This window comes from Rhamphochromis sp. 'chilingali' (assembly GCF_963969265.1).
Source record: "Rhamphochromis sp. 'chilingali' genome assembly, chromosome: 1".
NCBI lineage: Eukaryota > Metazoa > Chordata > Actinopteri > Cichliformes > Cichlidae > Rhamphochromis > Rhamphochromis sp. 'chilingali'.
The window spans coordinates 23,804,448-23,825,694 of NC_137929.1; the positions used below are offsets into that span (position 1 = coordinate 23,804,448).

Consider the following 21,247-nt stretch of genomic DNA (forward strand, 5'->3'; position numbering starts at 1 on the left):
TATTAGTGTGTCAGACTTTAAGAAGTACCTGCAGCCTCAAATAGCCTGGAGAAAAAAACAGAGCAATGATGGCACTGTAACAGTATTTGTATTTAGACAGAGATGGCTTGGGAGTAGATGGTAAATAATTTTTCATGTTTGTCTATACATCATACAGGTCAGCTGTTACACACAGGTTTATATGGTGTAATAGTTTCTGATAATGCAGCTCTACTCTGGATAAGTCTCCTCATTATCTTTCACATCACACCAACAACTAACAGACACATTGACCTTTATATAAAACCATATTGATTTTCTTCTCCAGCTTTTGTTAATTTATCTGAACTGCCTTGCTGTTTTCAGAGAGAAACACATGTAAAACCTGCGTTTACACTTTATTATTTTTGTTAAGACAAAACTCCCCGCCTCACACTCTTTCATTGGCTGCATTCATTTCTGAGCTGGGTTTTTGCGCTGGTGCATACCATTTTTAAATCTGGCTTTGAATCTCATGATGATGGCTTTGACCATTAATTTTGACTTGTTGGGTCTTGCATGAACTACTCCCTAAAGTGGTAAATGAATTTTAACCAATTAAGCTAACATATGTTATGTTTTTTCTGTGCATTTGGAGCAATCATCTCTGAGGATAGTTACTTTAACTTTTTTTCCCTAGGAACAGTGCATGATTAATAAGCTTGCATGAAAACAAAACCAAAACTACTGCAAATTGTCATTGTTTTATCTCAGTAAGGTTAGGGTGTAGTTTCACTTTCATTTCCAAGGAAATCACACACCCTACTATTGGAAGGATCTGAATGGGGGTACCAATACAGAGTTATTGTTAATGATATATAGAGCCAACATAAAGATAAAATCTATCATTCACAATGGTTGTATGGCATATGGATCAGCTGCCCCTTCAAGAAGCTTGTAGAGCTTTCAGTCAAAAGGTCTACAAGTAGCATTTTTTATCACCCCAATTAAAAATTCTGTAAGGGCCAGTCCCTTTTACTAGATATGGGTGAAATTGCAAAAAAAAGAAAAGAAAAGAAAAAAGAAAAAAAAAAGAAAAAAAATAAATAAATAAACTTAAACTGAAGTACTTAATACAAATAAAAGGACAGAATGAAATTATTCAAATTTAAACCCTGTTTAGCCAACACTGGAAATATGTGGGATCAGCAAGGAATTTCAAAACATATGTGAGCAGTTGTGAACTTCAATGTGTGGCCAGTCTGCTGGTTAATTGCACATCATGGCTGATGTGCATTCCAAAGTTAACTTATGCAAGCAAGAGAAAGAAATCAGAATATATGGGTTCCATCACATGCAGGATTTGAAGGCAATAAAGGAGCTGATTATTTAGCCAAAAATTCAGTACATGAGCACAGAAGAGGATTTTATTTGCAGTATGGGCCAGCAGAATGCATGGAATTTATAAATAAATTACAAAATGAAAATGGCAAAATCTATGGGAAAATTATAAAAAGGTACCTTGAGGTAACCAAGGTTACAATTCAGTGATTCAACATAAGAGAAAATGTAACTCTGTGGACCATACAGATATAAAATGATCCTGTAAAAAATTTAAAAAGGGAAAATATGTAAGATCACATATGCAAGTGAAAGAAAAGTAAATTCTAAATACTGAGTAAGAAAGTCACATACTTATAACCGATATATGATTGTTTAAAATGCTAAAGATGTAAATACTTGCCATCAGATCCCTCAGCAACAGACAATTTGTATGGACTTCTTTTTAATTAACTGTCCTAATAAAACAAATAACAAATAACAAATAAATCAGTCATCTATAACAAACATAATTATTATCTGACAAAGCAAAAATAAGCTCATGTACATCTGTCAATAAGCTTGTGAATAGCCTTATATATTTTCTTCAATTTTATTATAATTACTTAAATCAGTAACTAAAAAATTCTTGAGTGAAAGCAAACACACATAAAATAAACCTGAATAACTGCACTTTTAAAGCTTATTTTAAATGATAGTCATTAAAGTGCATGAGAAATGTATTTAAGTTTGTCTATGAAATATTAGTTTTTCTTCTATATGACAAAAACTGAAACTAAATGATATGACATGATATCTGGAATGTGTTCTAGATGAGGAGGAATATAAGTTGTTACTTGATGTTTTTTTGAGGCTTTTTTCTGCCTGCTCTTTTGTGATGACATTCCAAGTTTCAGGAATATCAGCAGGTTCTGCCTTATATTCTCTGGCAAAGTCTTTGTTTTACTTTGCCATTACATATTTCCAGTAGTCTGAATCTGGAGGGATTTTCCAGTCTGGATAAATTTCTTTGTAACACTTGTAAGGGTGCTTTTTGTAGCACTGCATCTAAAACGGCCGTTACTGATCATGAGAGAAGAGCATATGTCAGTGACAAGTTTCTTTGTTACATGCCAAGTGTATTTACCCAGACCCTCTGGCCTATGCACTGAAGCAGAGTGCTTAGTAAGGACTTTTCCTCCTCCATCACATGGAACTTTGCAGAATGGACACTGTTTGCCACAACCAACCAGTTTGTTGAAAAACTCATTTTCAGGCTGCACATGGAGATGCTGTAGTTTCATTTCAAAGTTCAATGTTTGAAACTCTTTTCTCAGATCTTTTTCCATCTAATTCACAGACACTATGAGCCAGTCAGCAAACTGTTCTTGTCAGCATTGTTCAAAAACATGAAAGCACCAAGAGCAATGACCAGTTTATCACCAAGTTCTTTGTGAATATCTTCAGATGTTGTTGACACAGTTTTGGTTGAGTTTCCACTATTTGGTTGAGTATGTCTTTACATAATCCTGAGAAAATATATTTCTAGTAGTTTTTAAAATCCTCCTTCAAAAGCAGATCCAGTAAAATTGAACACTGGAAGGACATTCGTGTGCTGAACTGCTCACATGTCTGCATTTCATCAATGATTTTAGGACCCAGGGACTGATTGATAAAGTCTTCAACAGCAGGCTTCAAGCACTGGTTGGTGAATTCTTCTGCTTTCTTTTGACATTGGTCTTCTTTATTAACCACATGTTTGAAGTCATCACAAAACCTGTCCTTGTTTTTAATCAAACATATGTAGGGATCATTTTCTTTATGCGCTTTTGTAAACTCTCTGGCAGCAATTCCACAGACATGCTTTTTTAGAAGAACTTCAAACTCACGGTCTGCCTTGACGTCTTGATTTTTCTCAAGGTTCTCATCAGTGATGTGTAGGATCTCCTACGTGTCACAGTACATCTTTTTCCTTCTCACTTTTTCTCTCACAAATTGAGTGAAAGCATCAATGATGCTGTCAGCCAGTTTTTGTGCAGCCATTATGTAATCTTGAATGTTGAAAATCTTTTCCATTTTGGCTGCTGCCTGGGTCATCTCATTTAACTGTTCCAGGAGCAGTTTCCTGTCTTGTGAGTTCTTCTCATGGGCTGAAACATCGGACACATTCTGGTGAACAAACACACATTTAGGCTTTTTGCCCACCTCCTTCATCCTGAGAAAAGCATGCACAACTATTTGTAAGATGTCCTTCATTTCAGTTGAATTCTCCATTGCAATATTAACAATGGTGACATCACTCAGCCCCACAACAAGTGTAGCAAGCTCATTGTCGTGCTCATAGCTGTTGTTCAGTTGTGCAAGTTCTGGTGACTTTAAGCCCTCAGTGTCAATGATCAGCATGAAGTCACAGTTTAGGACCTTTTTCATGTCTTCACTGATTTTGATGAGCAGCATAAAGGCACCTCGAGTACATCGACCACTGCTGACTGCAAGCTGCACTCCAAACATGGTGTTAAGGAGAGTGGACTTTCCTGTGCTTTGAACTCCAAGAACTGTGACTACACGTATCTTTCTGTTTGGAGACACCAAGTCACTGAGCTGAGAGAGAACATCACTCACCCATCTGAGAGGGATGTTGGATGCATCTCCATCTACAAGCTCAAGAGGAAATCCATCAAGCAACAACTCTGCACACAGTTTGGGCAGATGCTGCAACTGCTGACGTGCTGGATCTGTTTGTGGAAGGGACAGTGAAGCTTCATAGATCTGACCCATTTCACGGAAGAAGTGTTCAGTCCCCAGTGAGCTGTTGGAAATTTGTCTGTCAATCGCCTTGATCTCCTCTTTGTTCTCAGAGTTCTTGCATTTTTCTTTATATTTCTCCCGAAGTTCCGACAGTTTTATGCGAGACAGGTTATCGAGGTTCATTCGCATCCATTTCAAGAAATAAAACCTCTCTGTTCCTGGGCTTGATATTGCATTGATGAAACATGTCATAGCTGTGGACATGTCATAAGAGTTCTGCCTTTTCCTCAGTTTTTCTTTCTGCAGCTGAAGTTCACTTTTGTAATCTTCTATATTTTTGGAGCCAACTTTTTTAAGCCGAAATTCTTCCTTCTCTAAGCAGGTCAGTTCTTTCCATATTTCACCTTGCCGTTGAAGCTGATCTTCTTTGAATATATGGATATCTTGAATTTCAGCAGTGATGGCTTCTGCATTTTTCCTTGATATCTGGCACTCTGGAGAGTCTTCATCAACCAGGATTCCCAGTTCATGGGCAATTTCTGCCATCTGCTCTGTTTGCATCTTTATCTGTGAGTTCTCAACTACATCACTGATTGTTTTCCTCAAGCCTTTGACAAAATTGGCAGCATTTTTTTGTTTTGTCTTAATAATGATGTTGTTGTTAGTCAAGCCCAACATTGTTGCTACTGTTTCTAAAGTATCTAAACTGAAGCTCTGGCTCTCATAGTTACCTACCAAGAAGATCTGTGCCTTGTGGTGTTGGTTAGTAAGTAGACTGCACTCAGAGTCCAAATGGTCAAAGAACACAAAAACTGCTGCAGATGTCTGACACAGAAAGGAGTATTGTGTTTCAAATGAAGCAATGTCCCCACGAAGGTTAGCTACAGCCACTGGCTGACTGAAAATATCAATGTTTGTGTTTCCACAAGGAAGATACCAAGTAATTTCAGTCAGTCCGTTGGATATTCTTCTTGGACTGTCACCACACTCCATGTTGCGATGAACAAAGGTGTCATGGTACTGCTGAGAATTGCTCAGAAGTTTATTGAGAATCTCTGACTTGGACGAGGAGCACTCACCCAGTCTGACAAAAGAGATCATTGGAAGTTCAGAGAGAACGATTCTGTCTTCAATGAAGCCCTTAGACTCTGACAGAGACTGAGGTCTGTACTTTTTAACAATATCTCTCATGGCCCACAGCATGAGTGTGCACTGTTTCGTGTCTTGATTGGAAAGCAGCAGAGGAACAGAGAACTGACACATGGACATTTTTAGTGACATTTCCTGCTGTAGAAAACCATCAGAATTGTTACACCCCTGAAAACAGGGGGAAAAGAATCACGAGAGTGATTATGACTTGCGTCTCTCATGGAGTAGTTTATTGCAGCAAAAATGAGCAGAAATGTTTCACATTCTGTACTGCTAAATGTCACACGGTGGAAGAAAAACACTAAATAATAAACCGAAATACTGAAGTGCTTACTATACATATACTTGAGCAGGTTTCCTGACAAAATGGCTGACAATCGCAGCATTTTTAGCTCCTGCAGTTATCTTAATGGCCATTACACAGTACAAAACACAGCTCAAAACCGCCACGTATATGTGCACAAAACTGTAATATAATGCTTCTAACGCTTACAAAACAATGAAGGATTACCTCTTAAATATGTTAACAGTGTACACATTGGAAATATATCAACTTTTAAACACTTTTTACCTGAAAACAGGGGGAAAATGCTGGGGGAGCAGGCTGAGGGTCGCAGATGCCAACAGACTTAATAAACTGATCCGTAAGGCCAGCAATGTTGTGGGGATGGAGCTGGACTCCCTCAAGGTGGTGTCGGAGAGGCGGATGCTGTCCAAGATAAAGACAATGTTGGATAACACCTCCCACCCACTCCATGACATGCTGGTCAGTCACAGGAGCTCGTTCAGTGAGAGACTGAGATTACCGAAAAGCACCACTGAATGACACAGGAAATCTTTCCTGCCTGTGGCCATCTCCCTGTACAACGCATCCACTTAACACACTGTTTGCTGCTACAACTACACATGTTTCTTTTCCAACTATTTATTTATAAGTGACTTATGTATGTATGTATGTATGTATGTATATATATGTATATATTGTACTATTCTTAGTTAGCGTATTGTCTGTCTTGTCTTAATGTTGGTTTAAAATGGAGCACTGTAACAAAAAATAATTTCCCCCAGGGATCAATAAAGTATTCTGATTCTGATTCTGATTCTGAAAAGAATCATGAGAGTGATTATGACTTGCGTCTCTCATGCAGTAGTTTATTGCAGTGAGGAGAACGCGCGAAAGCCCCCTAGTGGGGAATAGAGACACTACTAATCAATCCCAGAAAAGGCTTAGCCGATCACTGATGTATAGATTGTAGTTCTCTTAAGTAACATGAAAGCCATTAATATAACATGAAAAATAATAAACTCTTAACCATTTTCTTACCATATTTACATTATTTTCATCCTTATATCAACTGATATGAATTAGTATTAACTGAACAGTTTTATACGCAGTAGTCCTTCAACCTGTCACACTCTCCCCCACTCAAAAAATGTCGTCCCGACATTATACCAACAAGATGCTTTTCAGTCTATATTCTCTTGTAGTCAGGACATCAACAGTAGGGTGAACCAATGTCCTCAATTCTGTAGGTTTAAGATCTGTTTCACCACAGTCCATCACTGGTGATTGAAGACAAAGTCTATAACCAGTCCATATGTGAGTCTTCACAAAGTCTATTGTCTATGGTTATAATCCACAGATGGGGAAAAGTTCATGTCTTTTTCTTGATGACAGTCTGTAAGTACAGTTCTCAAGTCATCAGTGAAAAAGTGTCAACTTACATTTGCTGGAGTCCATACAGGGCAGTATGACTGCACAGCTGGAAACCATGGAACCAGGCCCAGGTACACAGGAAGCAGTTGCAGTGCTGGCTGAACACTGTAGCAAGATGGGGTGCCCAGTTGGTCATACGTCATCCGTCTTGGCGGGTGTCTCTCTCGCTGTGTTGGTGTTGGTGCAAGAGTAGGGGCTGAAGCTGCGGGCTGAGACGTTGCTGTGAGAAGTTCTTGTTCTGATGGCTGGGACACAGGTTGAGGTGGTGCGTAATGACAGCGGTATTCATCAACACTGCCCTCATCATCAGAGTCTGGCACAACAGCGACAGGTTTATCAGTCTTTTTCTGTTCATGTCTTGTACGATTATCTTTTTCAGGCACTTTTTCAAAAGGTAAGTGGTCACATGACATAAGCAAGTTTCTGTGAAGCACTCTAGAGTGCCCTCTGCCTCTCTCCGGTCTTACCTCAAAGATGGGGAGGTCAGGCCCCATTTTTCTGACTACTGTGTGAACAGTGTCCTCCCAATAGTCTCTCAGTTTCCCTGGGCCTCCTCTAGGTGTCAGGTTTTTGACCAGAACTCTCTCGCCAGGTTGTAACACAGAACTCCTTACTTTTGTGTCGTAGTGTCTTTTGCCCTTTTCAGCAGCTTTCTTTGCATTCTCATTTTGCTATAGAGTATGCTTGTTCCATGCCCTTTCTCCATTTTTCAACATAGTCTCTGTGGTCACTAAAATCTGTTTCTGAGTACAGTCCAAAGAGCATATCTACTGGTAGCCTGGGTGACCGTCCAAACAGTAGGTAAAATGGGGAGTAGCCAGTGACTTCGCAACGTGTGCAATTATATGCATACATTAACTTGTTGATAGATTCCTTCCAGTTTGACTTTTGTGTTTCAGTTAGCGTTCTAAGCATTTGCAACAATGTCCTGTTCATACGTTCAACTTGACCGTTCCCCATTGGGTGATAGGGTGTTGTCCTAGAACCGGCCATGCCACAAAGTTTCTTGAGCTGACTGAATAGCTGATTTTCAAATTCACCTTCTTGGTCATGGTGAATGCGACAGGGGAAGCCAAACTTTAGGGCATAGTCATTGAATATCAGGTTTGCAGCAGTTTTGCCTGACTTTGAGGTGGTGGCATAGGCTTGGGCAAAACGTGTGAAGTGGTCAGTTATCACTAGAATATATTCATAACCGCCTTTGCATTTTTCAAGATGGAGAAAGTCTATACACACCAGCCATAGCTGGACTGGCCATCGGGCATACCGGGCAATTGCCCGGTGGGCCGCTGGCGATTTTTTGTTTTTATGGGCCGATGGATTTTTTTTTTTTTTTTTTTTTAGGAAGGGTATATATAATGAAAGGTGTTGGATTGGCCAATTGGTCATGATCGACTCTGGGCTGGACCAATTACAGCCGAGGAGGCCGGATGCACCCTCCCCCCTATTTAGCAATCACGTGATTTTCGCGCATTGCATGCCGGGAACTCGTGGCAAAACAATCCAAGTACCGCATTAAATGCAAGCGTTTGCAGCACCGCAAAACGTTCATTCTCCGGTTCCAATACCTTCTTGTTTTTTCTTTGCCGCACAAAAAAGGAATGTACAAAACAAAAGGAGAACAATGCTGGTCCGTACAAAGACAGACTCGACGAAAAGACAAAGAAAAGATACGAGGAAAAATCAAAGGAGTGAAAGGGTCAGACCCTTACGAGCACACAGAGGGACAAAAGACGTTAGCGTGCTGCCCAACTTTCACCACGCTCATATTTATAATCATACGGTTCTTGGAGTGAGTGCACACACTCATGAAGTTTAGTAACTTCAGGTCACTGCAACAAGCCCAGGTACAGTTTACCGACGGATGGGTGCAGGACCTTGAAATGCACCGTGTAGAACGAAAGACCATCGTACGAACAAAGGTAAGTTTACCAGTCTCACAAATCGTTGTCATAAATACACATTCGTTAACCGTTTATTAATAGGACCTTTGAGCTCAACGGTAATTAATTAGTAGTGGAAATAATTTCTGGTAGCATTACAGAAATGTAGCAATGACAATAATATTGTATGCTGTAATCGCACTGGGGAATTAGTGATACAAAACAACAGTTTTATCCTGTGAATAAAAGTATATGTTTTTGTCAGTGTACCATGGTAATAACAGAAGCGAAACGCAATATTGTGTCAGGACAATTTACTATTTATGCACAATAAATAAAGGAGCATAGCGCGACCATTTCTGTTCAGCGCCAGACTTGTAACCTATATCACCAATTATGTTAAGAAAAATGACGTATTAACTACTACAAAACTCTGTGGGAATGCTTGGAGCAGACTAACATGTGAGCTGGAGTGTTCTGGGACGTTATATTTGGTATATCCAGACCATCCGTCGGCTCTTACTTCGGAAACATGGCTTAAAAAATTTCTCTTCAACTACGTAATCCGATAAAAAAAAAAAACGATCTCTTTACCCGTCGGCTTTCCATGGCTGTCATGCGACCAGCTATTGCAGTTAATAATACAACAGCTTCTTGGCATTTTTTGGGTTTCTTTTATGCTCGATGTCTGCCTGCATGTGTGGCCAAAAGAAGCGTTCACGTATCAAAGACACTGTGCGATCAACACCTTGATGGCCGATATTATTGTGCAGCTCTTCAAGTACAGTCTTTTTGAACTGATCTGGTAGGACTAGCTGTTTCCGGGCAGAAGTGAGTCTGTACAAGGTGCCATTGTTATCTAGTCTTAACTTGCCCCACTCTCTGAACAAGCAGTTTGTCTTAGGGTCAAATGTTCTTAGCTCTTTGGGCAGTGGTTTTGAATCTGTCTGTTTACACTGTAATACAGGGCTTATAACAGGATCAGACTTTTGCGCTTCATTAAGCTGTTCTTTTGGAATGGGTGTGAATGTTGCTTCTGCTGGCTCACCTTCTGCTGTGACTGACATTGCTGCAGCTGAGAGTGTCCATGCGGCAGGTGTGTCTTTCTGTACCTCAATGGCCTGGATAGCAGCTGCAATAGTGTCCGGTGGCACTTCCTCAGAGCAGTCTCTCATTAAGGTTTCTACATCAAGTGGCATTCTTGATAAAGCATCTGCATCACTGTTTTCCTTCCCTGGTTTGTACTTAATGGGGCAATCGTGGCTCAAGAGTTGGGAGTTCGCCTTGTAATCGGAAGGTTGCCGGTTCGAGCCCCAGCTTGGACAGTCTCGGTCGTTGTGTCCTTGGGCAAGACACTTCACCCGTTGCCTACTGGTGGTGGTCAGAGGGCCCGGTGGTGCCAGTGTCCGGCAGCCTCGCCTCTGTCAGTGCGCCCCAGGGTGGCTGTGGCTACAATGTAGCTTACCATCACCAGTGTGTGAATGTGTGCGTGAATGGGTGGATGACTGGATATGTAAAGCGCTTTGGGGTCCTTAGGGACTAGTAAAGCGCTATATAAATACAGGCCATTTACCATAATGGTGAAGTGAAAATCAGCGAGCTCAGCAACCCATCTTGATGTGGTGGCATTCAGTTTGGCTGTTGACAGAATGTACGTTAGCGGGTTGTTATCGCTGTAGACAGTAAATGTTGGGGCATAGTACAAATAGTCTCTCAATTTGTCAGTGATAGAACACTTCAATGCTAAAAATTCTAGTTTTCCTGCATGGAAGTGGTAGTTTTTTTTCAGCCGCTGTTAGAGTACGGGAGCCATAAGCAATAACTCGCAGCTTACCATCTTGTCTCTGGTACAACACTGCGCCTAGACCTTTGTGTGAGGCGTCTGTGTGTACGATGAACGGCTGTGTGAAATCTGGGAACCCCAGCACTGGTGGGTGGAGCAAACAGTCTAGTAGTTCCTCAAGCGCACGTTGATGCTGGTCAGTCCACACGATTTGTTTTGAGGAGGGCACAACTTGACTGGCTCTCTTTGGTCTTGCCCTTGGCCCTTTTGTGGTGTCTGAGTTCTCTGGGGTTTTGTCAGCTTTTAACAGTTCATACAAACAACTGAGAAGTCTTTTATGTATTGTCTGTAGTAGGAGAGAAGGCCTAACATTTTTCTGAGCTGACCAACATTTTGTGGTTTTATACCTTTGAGTGCTTTGACTGCTTCAAAGTCTGCAGGATCCACTTTACTGCCTTCTGCAGACACTATTCTGCCCAAATAGCGCACCTCAGACTTAAACATGTCGCACTTACTTGGCTTAAGCTTTATATCAAAGCCTCTCAATCTCTGGAGCACTTTTCTCACGTCCTCCAAGTGATCTTTGAACGTTTTGCTGTAAACTAATGTGTCATCCAGATAGGGGATGCAGATGTTGTCGCGAAGCCCATCCAGGCACTCTTCCATACAGCGCTGAAATGCTGCAGGGGCATTCATAAGTCCAAAGGGGATGCAAATCCACTCATATAATCCCCAGGGCGTCACAAAAGCAGTGAGTGGACGACTTTCTTCTGACATGAACCCCTGGTGGTACGCTTTCCCCTGATCTAAAAGCGAAAACCAGGAGTTTCCACCCAAACTGTCCATAATGTCCTGGACACTTGGGTTGGGCTGGCGATCAGGATGGGTTTTCCGATTCAGGTCTCTGTAGTCTATGCACAGTCTTAAAGTACCATCTTTTTTTCTAACACAAACAACTGGTGAGGAGTATGACGAGTCTGATTTTCTGACCCAGCCTTGTGCTATTAAATCATGCAGGTAACTTTTCATCTCTTGGTAGAGCGGCCGTGGCACAAGGTGGTGTCCTGTGGTGTCCCACAGGGCTCAGTTTTAGGTCCATTACTATTTTCTTTTTATATGCTTCCTTTAGCTAGTATCATTCAATCTTTTAGCAACCTGTCTTATCATTTTTATGCTGATGACATTCAGCTCCATATGTCCTTTAAGCCTCATCAGCTGGATAGGCTGTCCACCCTAGTCCAGTGCTTAACCCAGGTTTCTGATTGGCTTTCAAGCAACTACCTTGTTCTAAATACTAACAAGACCGAGACCATGATCATAGCTCCTCCTGAGCTACATTCTAAAATCAGTCAGGTTCTTGCCTCTTTCTGTCCATCTGTCAAGTCAAATATTCGAAATCTTGGAGTAATATTTGACTCTTCTCTGGGCCTTGACTCTCATGTAAAATCTTTGTCTCGTTCCTGTTTCTATCATTTAAGAAACATATCTAAACTGCGACATATGGTTTCCTCAGCTGAACTGGAAAAACTCATTCATGCATTTGTGTCATCACACTTAGATTACTGTAATTCCCTGTTTACAAGCTTGGATAAATCATCTCTCTCTCGCCTCCAGACAATACAAAACGCAGCAGCCAGATTACTAACTCGCTCTACCAAGCGTGTTCACATCACTCCCATCTTATATTCTCTACATTGGCTCCCAATAGAGTTTAGAATTCGCTTTAAAATTCTTGTTTTAACATACAGAGCACTAAATGGCCAGGCTCCAGATTACTTATCCAAGCTTCTTTTAAAATACACTGCTGCTCGTCATCTCCGCTCACAGACTCAGAGTCTCTTAGTTGTTCCCCGTACACGATTGAAGACAAAAGGGGACAGAGCCTTTCAGTCTGTTGCACCAAGGCTGTGGAACAGTTTACCACTACAATTACGTTTGCTTGACTCTGTGGATTCTTTTAAAAAACAGTTAAAAACTCTTCTGTTCAAACAAGCCTTTTGTTGATCTACATATTTTATTTTATTTTTTTTACATTATTTACATTTGATCTTTTACATTGTATATAATGTCTACTGATTTTATTGTTTATTTTAATATTTTAATATTTGTGTACAGCACTTTGTGATTGCCTGTCTGCGAAAAGCGCTTAATAAATAAAGTTTACTTACTTACTTACTTAAGTCTGGGTCAAATATCATGACCATGTCTTGTTTAAATGGCCCTGCTGCTATACGACCCTCAACATGCATGTGGCTTTTTTTAGGTACAGTAATACAGTCTTTCTTTGTCATCACTTTGTACTCGTCAACTGCATCTGCACTAACAGCCTGAACAGCCTGTATAAAAGCTTTCACCTTGTGTCTTTTGAGGCTGGGAAATGCTTTTCTCACTGTGCTGTACAGTTTAGCTTGGTCAGTCTTATTCACAATGTATTCAATTACATTGTAGCCTATAATAGGGCATGTGAGCTGAAAACCTTTCATTACCAACATGGGGATGGTCAATTTCTCAGTTTGTTCAGTTCCGGAAACAAGTTGGAAGGTTGTCTCAACCCACCCAAGATATGGCATGTTGGTCCCATTTGCTGCGGTCAGGGTGAGTTCAGATGTATCCATAATATCTGCTACATCTCTCAGCTCTGTGTGTGGCAGATAGTACTTTTTCCACTTCTCATCGATGATTGATACCTGTGAGGCTGAGTCCCATAGAGCTTGAAGCCTGTGGCCGTCCAGGAGACACTCAACCAGACATTGCCTGCCCACCAGAGATGTGACTTTGTGAGGGGAATTTACATGAATAGAATAGAATAGAATAGCCTTTATTGTCATTGTACAGAGTACAACGAAATTGGAGTGCCACTCCCTTGGTGCAAGTTTCAATAATAAATATAAATGTAAAATATAAAAAGTACAAAAAAACAATCGTAAGTACTCAAACAATAGTATGTACAATATATACAGGATAGCATCATTAATATAATGACAGTATGAATAGCAGCATAATATAATGACAGTGACGGTATGGAATAGGTTCAATTGTTTTTGTGCTTATTTACTACGGTGATGGCTCTGGGAAAGAAGCTATCCCTGAATCTGTTTGTCCTGGTTTTATGTGACCTGTACCGTCGGCCTGACAGTAATAGTTCAAACAGTTGGTTGCTGGGGTGAGAGTGGTCCTTGATGATATTGCCAGCTCTGCTGAGGTACCGAGAGTTTGCAGTGACCTCCAGGCTGGGCAGAGAGCAGCCAGTGATCTTCTGGGCTGTGTTGATGACCCTCTGCAGTACTTTCCTGTCCGCAGCTGAGCACCCTGCATACCATGTTGTTATGCCGTACGTTAGGATGCTCTCTATGGTGGCTCTGTAAAATGTCACCAGCAGCCTCTCCTCCAGGTTGTTCCTCCTGAGCACTCTCAGAAAGTGGAGACGCTGCTGGGCCTTTTTAACCACCGCCGTAGTATTTGCAGTCCAGGAGAGGTCATCAGATATCTGCACGCCCAGAAACCTCATGGAGTGTACCCTCTCCACACAGCTCCCGTGAATGTAAAGTGGGGCCGGGTCTGCTCTGCCCTTCCTGAGCTGGCGACAGTGGTACCTGGACAGTCTCATTTTCTTTCTTGGTCTTTAAGCCAGTGCATTGTCTCTTATGTTGTCTCCAGTGTTGTTTCTGGCATGTTCTTGAACAATAAAGTGCGTTTTTACATGCTGAACACTGTCTCATGCCTGACTTTTCTTGTTTATAGTTGGAGCAATGTTGGGACTTGTGGATGATGGGCATGGTTAACACTCGTCCCTCGGTGGTAACCATTGCTGGTTTAAATGTTTCTCTTTATATGGTCTCATACCTCTGCTTCTACAACCAGCCTGAAAGTGTTCTCTACTCCCACAGAGGTAGCAGTGGGTGCAGCGCTTGTTGACTCCATTCTGCTGGCAGATGTGGCACCTCCTCTCACAGCAGGCTGGACTACCTGTGTAGTGCTGTACAGGATACTGAGGGGGTGGTGGTCTTTGACGGGGGCCCTGGAAGCTATAATACTGCTGGTCCCTATCATACTGCATAACTGGTGGTGGGGCATATGACTGAGGACCAGGCACCGGCTGCTGTAGAGTCTCTTTAATCTGAGCTATCTCTGCACTGAGACCTTTCAGGGAGGCTACACCTGTCTTAAGCTCCGCTAACTCAGTTAAAAGCTCGGGTGGTATCTTAGCTTTAACTTCTTTTACAGGGTTCTTAGCCGGTGACACATCAATCTGACTGCACTGCACTCACACTTGTAGCAGTCTGTGATGCTAAACATCTCTTCTTGTTTTTCCTTTCTGCCTCATTGGCACAAGCCATATTTAACCTCTCTAACAGGAGTTCATCAGGTGTCTTAGAGTCTAACAGGAGTGGCTGCATATCTATCCTGACACTGTCACTCTGGAAGCCTGTGAGTATGGTGTGCAAACACATACGCTGGACAAAAGCTGGGTCGTATTTGAGTCCTGACTCTGATTCTTGGGAAGCAAATAAGACGTTCTGCTTTAGATCTAAAACTCTCATCAGGAAGCTTTGAGCAGTCTCTTTTGGGGTTCAACCAAGCCTATATTCAGACCCATCTCAGTGGACTGGATCAGACAAATGTGGAAACACTAATGAGTCTTTGGCCACACAGTTTGTCTGAATTAATTAATTAAATTCTCCCAACACATTAAAAATGAAGGCAATAATACATCACTAACATAATTTCAAGATCTGTTGATTGACATTCTATGGACAGAAAGACAATTTTAAATCCACATCACTGAGGTCATTTTAACTTAACACTGACCGAAGTTTAACTCTGCAGATCATGACAGATATAGAATGAATGTTCCATTAAAACGTTTAAAAAATACATATAGATACATATAAGATTACATATGTCAGAGCAGGAAAAGATAATTTTAAATACAGAATAACAAAGTCAAATATTTAGCATATACTCAGATTTGCTTCAAAAACCTCAAACATGTAAATATTTTACATCAGATCCCCCAGATACAGCACTGTTAGCTTTTTCATTTTGACTGTCCTATTAAAAGAATGGAGACTGAGTCATCTATAACACACATAGTGACTATCTGAAACAAAGCAAAGGGATGTTCATATGCATGTGCGAATGTACATGAGCTAATGATTAGCGTTAAATTTTTTTTTAGTTTTAATATAATTACTTGAATTAATTACTTAAAAGTGCAAAAAACCTGTGAGCAGATTATTTTTCAAACAGAGGTAAAAGTAACCAAAAACTTCTTTAAAAAACTTGCTTTAAATCATATTGTTTAATATGTATGTGGGTGTTAAAATATTTTAAGGTTTGTCTTATGAAATACTAGTTTTTCTTTCTATCTCACAAAAACAAAAATTACAATATCTGGGATGTGTTCTTCTGTACACAAGAACAAAAATGAGAAGGTATGTAAGTTGTTACTTGATGTTAAATGATTTCTTGAGGCTTTTTTCTGCCTGCTCTTTTGTGATGTCATTCCAACTTTCAGGAATATCAGCAGGGTTTGCATTATATTCTTTGGCAAGGTCCGTGTTGTACTTTGCCATTACATATTTCCAGTAGTCTGATGCCTCAAGGCTCGAATCTGGAGGGATTTTCCAGTCTGGGTAAATTTCCTTGTAATTCTTGTAAGGGTGCCATCTACCATTTGTATCAATGCAGCTAAAACACTGCTCACTGATCACAGAGGAAGAGCATATGTCAGTGACAAGTTTGTTTGTTACATGCCAAGTGTATTTACCCAGACCCTGTGGCCTATGCACTGCAGCAAAATGCTCATTATGTTTTCCTCCTCCTGCATCACAGACAACTTTGCAGAATGGACACTGTTTGCCACAACCAACCAGTTTGTTGAAAAGCTCATTCTCAGGCTGCACATGGAGCTGCTGTAGTTTCACTTCAAAGTTCAGTGTCTGAAACTCTTTTCTCAGAACTTGTTCCATCTCATTCACAGACACTGTGAGCCAGTCAGCAAATTGTTTCTTGTCAGCATTGTTCAAAAACATGAAAGCACCAAGAGCATCTTTGGAAATTACCAGTTTATCACCAAGTTCTTTACAAATATCTTCAACAAATGTCTTCACATTATCACTCTTTCTTGTTTTTGCCTTGTTGATGGCATCTTTTATGGTTCTGATACATGACTGGAGATGTCTGTCCTCAAACTCAGATATTGTTGAGCAGTGCTCCAGTATTTGGTTGAGTAGCCATGTCTTTACATAATCCTGATATGAGAAAATATATCTCTGGTAGTTTTTAAAATCCTCCTTCGAAAGCAGATCCAGTAAAATTGAACACTGGAAGGACATTCGTGTGCTGAACTGCTCACATGTCTGCATTTCATCAATGATTTTAGGACCCAGGGACTGATTGATAAAGTCTTCAACAGCAGGCTTCAAGCACTGGTTGGTGAATTCTTCTGCTTTCTTTTGACATTGGTCTTCTTTATTAACCACATGTTTGAAATCATCACAAAACCTGTCCTTGTTCTTAATCAAACATTTGTAGGGATCATTTTCTTCATACACTTTCTTAAACTCTATGGCTGCAATTCCACAGATGTGCTGTTTTAGAAAAACTTCAAACATAATGTCTCCCTTGACGTCTTGGTTTTTCTCAAGGTTCTCATCAGTGATGTGTAGGATCTCCTTGATGTATGTGTCACAGTACATTTTTTTCCTTCTCACTTTTTCACTCACAAACTGAGTGCAAACATCTATGATGCTGTCAGCCAGTTTTTGTGCAGCCATTATGTAATCTTGAATGTCAAAAAACATACCTACTTCCTCAACTCTATTTGAGTATCTTTCAGCTGTATATCTGAAAGGTACCAAACCACAATCTTCCAGCCTTTTTTCTAAGAGTTCAAGTGTAACGTCCCCTTTATGTTTCAGGCTTTCTCTCAGATAAGATGATGCATTGGTAAAGATTTGCTCAGCTTGCTTTTCAGAACAAGGAAGTTTCTTCAGTGTTTCACACCACATCTTGAGAAACTTATTTTCAAGTTCTGTCTCTCCCATCGGAACATTATTTTTCCAACACTCATTAATCAGTAGCCAAACTGCATTTTCAATCTCTTTTATGTGATTCTCTTTGATTCGATCAATTTCTATCATTTCCTGTGTGATTTCTGCTGCTGCTGTGAGTTGATTAAAAACACTCCTTTCCATTTCACGCCGAAGGCTCTTTACATTGCTTGAAAATTCCTCTTTATATCCTTCGACAAGATGAACATGACCGTCTGTTTTCTTAAAATATTGTCTCAGATTTTCTAGAAGTCTTGTCTCCCATGTGGACAGCACTGTGGAGGCTTCAATTTTCAAACGTTTGAGAAATTCTCTGATGTCAGAAAACTGAGATTTTGCTACAATTGTACCAAAATTGGAAATTCTTGTTTCTGCGTTTGTTACCCAGGTGTACATCTCTTTTTTGAATTCCCACTCCCATTTGTTGAATTCTGTGCAGAGTCTCATGTATAAATCAGCTACGAGATTGTTTCTGAAGCTGAAGATGAAGCTTTCGTGCTTTACTGCATTCCATAGGTTTGACATCCACTCTTTAAAATCCAAGATATCCTTGGCCGATGACTCACAGTTTCCCAGCAGTTGGATGATGTGTTTCTTGAGCTCATATACAGCCTCACTGTAGCCTGCACTGACTGGTGCCATTGGCGGGTTTCCATTCCAGAGTCCAGGAATGTACCAGTTCCCAGTGTCTGGACTGTACTCCATCACATCAGTGAAGCTCTTGTTCTCCTCTTTCTTTTCCATTCTAGCTGCTGCCTGGGTCATCTCATTTAACTGTTCCAGGAGCAGTTTCCTGTCTCGTAAGTTCTTCTCATGGGCTGAAACATCGGACACATTCTGGTGAACAAACACACATTTAGGCTTTTTGCCCACCTCCTTCATCCTGAGAAAAGCATGCACAACTATTTGTAGGATGTCCTTCATTTCAGTCGAATTCTCCATTGCAACATTGACAATGGTGACATCACTCAGCCCCACAACAAGTGTAGCAAGCTCATTGTCGTGCTCATAGCTGTTGTCCAGTTGTGCAAGTTCTGGTGACTTTAAGCCCTCAGTGTCAATGATCAGCATGAAGTCACAGTTTAGGACTTTTTTCATATCTTCATCGATTTTGATGAGCGACATAAAAGCACCTCGAGTACATCGACCACTGCTGACTGCAAACTGCACTCCAAACATGGTGTTAAGGAGAGTGGACTTTCCTGTGCCCTGAACTCCAAGAACTGTGACTACCAGGATCTTTCTGTTTGGAGAAACCAAGTCACTGAGCTGAGAGAGAACATCACTCACCCATCTGAGAGGGATGTTGGATGCATCTCCATCTACAAGCTCAAGGGGAAATCCATCAAGCAACAACTGTGCACACAGTTTGGGCAGATGCTGCAGCTGTTGACGTTCTGGATCTGTTTGTGGAAGGGACAGTGAGGCTTCATAGATCTGACCCATTTCACGGAAGAAGTGTTCAGTCCCCAGTGAGCTGTTGGAAATTTGTCTGTCAATTTCCTTGATCTCTTCTTTGTTCTCAGAGTTCTTAAATTTTTCTTTATATTTTTCCCGAAGTTCAGACAATTTTACATGAGACAGGTTATCGAGGTTCATTTGCATCAATTTCAGGAAATAAAACCTCTCTGTTCCTGGGCTTGATATTGCATTGATGAAACATGTCATAGCTGTCGACATGTTATAAGAGTTCTGCTTTTTCCGCAGTTCTTTTTTCTGTAACAGAAGTTCACTTCTGTAATCTTCAATATTTCTAGACCCGATATGTTGAAGTCGAAATTCTTCCTTCTCTAAGCAGGTCAGTTTTTTCCATATTTCACCTTGACGTGGAAGCTGATCTTCTTTGTATTTATGGATGTCATGAATTTCAGCAGTGATGGCTTCTGCATTTGTCTTTGCAGTCTGACACTCTGGAGAGTCTTCATCAACCAGGATTCCCAGTTTATAGGCAATGTCTGCCATCTGCTCTATTGTCATCTTAATCTTTGAGTTCTTCACCACATCTCTGACTTTTTTTCTCAAAGTTTGTACAAAATCTGCATCATTTTTCTGTTTCTTCTTAGTTATGATGTTGTTGTTACTCAAGCCCAATTTGTTTGCTACTGTTCTTAAAACCTCGTTATTACTTTCACCATTACCAACCAAGAAGATCTGTGTCTTTTGGTTTATGTTAGTGAGTAGACTGCACTCAGACTCATCCAAATCGCCGAAGAACACAAAAACTGCTGCAGATGTCTGACACAGAAAGGAGTATTGTGTTTCAAAAGATTCAATGTCCCCACGAAGGTTAGCTACAGCCACTGGCTGACTGAAAATATCAATGTTTGTGTTTCCACCAGGAAGATACCAAGTAATCTCAGTCAGTCCGTTGGATATTGCTCTTGGACTGTCACCACACTCCATGTTGCGGTGAACAAAGGTGTCATGGTACTGCTGAGAATTGCTCAGAAGCTTATTGAGAATCTCTGACTTGGACGAGGAGCACTCACCCAGTCTGACAAAAGAGATCATTGGAAGTTCAGAGAGAACGATTCTGTCTTCAATGAAGCCCTTGGACTCTGACAGAGACTGAGGTCTGTACTTTTTAACAATGTCTCTCATGGCCCACAGCATGAGTGTGCACTGATTGGTGTCACAATTGGGAAGCAGCAGAGGAACAGAGAACTGACACATGGACATTTTTAGTGCCATTTCCTGCTGTACAAAACCATCAGAACACAGAAAGAGAGCAGTGATTATGTCGAGTGGGTTTGGCATGTCTGTGATCAATGATTGATCATTATGTTTTATCCTATTTCTAGCTGTGACATTAACCATCATCAGTTCCTTTAGAAAATACCATGGGAGGTCTGATTTATACTTGGCAGGTTCATCATTAATCATCTGCTCATCAATCTCAAGTAATTTGCTACGTGATTGTTTCTCCCTGTAGTACCGCTTCAAGTTCAAGTCCTCCAGTATGCTCACCAGGTGCCTCCCTGTTGATATAAAAAATTTTGTTATTTCTGTAACCATCTTAATGACTACCGGTATGTTTCTTACACATACAAATCTAATAACATCGTTCGCATAAAACGACCACTTCCTGTGGTAGTCTTATAGCTTTCATATATATACATAGGTATACTGCAAGGTATATCGTATCATTGTTCAAGTGTTTACTACACATTGGGAGGGTTTTTTAAATCGTTTGTTTTCCTAGAAATTAAAATCATCAAATTAGTCTTTTATACTTAGTTTAAACAATGTTTAGTTACTTGTTTATGCAAAGTATTCATCACTGTGATTTGTTTTGTATTATAAAAGCTTTAAAAAACAAAACAAATAAAAGCTATAAAAGCATTTCTTTAAGTTTAGTTTCTTAGTTTTAGTGATGTGTTGATAGGTTCATTTTAGGGGTATCGTCTTCTTTAAATATTGCTAATCTAGAGTGTCTTTCTTTTCTAGTCTAGACTAGACTATTTCGCTGATCTACAAATACTAAAGTTAGATTCCACTATGCTGTTCAGATAGTAAACTCGTCTGGAAAGAGATCCTGTTCAAAATTGGCTAACTCTATTTTTAAGATTCTTCAAAAACGCTATCCACTGTACAGATTAAACTAAACAACTAGCCGAGGAAAATGGGTAGATGG

General features: G+C 40.4%; 1 protein-coding gene and 1 pseudogene across 2 annotated transcripts; both read right to left on the reverse strand.

The window, feature by feature from the left end:
• Positions 1 to 2,241: 2,241 nt before the first annotated feature.
• LOC308407599 (interferon-induced very large GTPase 1-like) lies at positions 2,242 to 2,916 on the reverse strand (annotated as a pseudogene). The gene is made up of 2 exons: positions 2,907 to 2,916; positions 2,242 to 2,739 (listed from the first exon to the last, which is right to left on the reverse strand). The product of its transcript is annotated as an interferon-induced very large GTPase 1-like (transcript).
• A 309-nt stretch (positions 2,917 to 3,225) lies between these two features.
• On the reverse strand, positions 3,226 to 20,628 carry LOC308407610 (up-regulator of cell proliferation-like; the record flags this gene model as incomplete). Its single annotated transcript, XM_080899399.1, has 2 exons — positions 3,226 to 5,319; positions 20,317 to 20,628. 2 exons carry the CDS (start codon positions 20,626 to 20,628, stop codon positions 3,226 to 3,228), a joined length of 2,406 nt encoding a protein of 801 aa, XP_080755525.1.
• Positions 20,629 to 21,247: the final 619 nt, after the last annotated feature.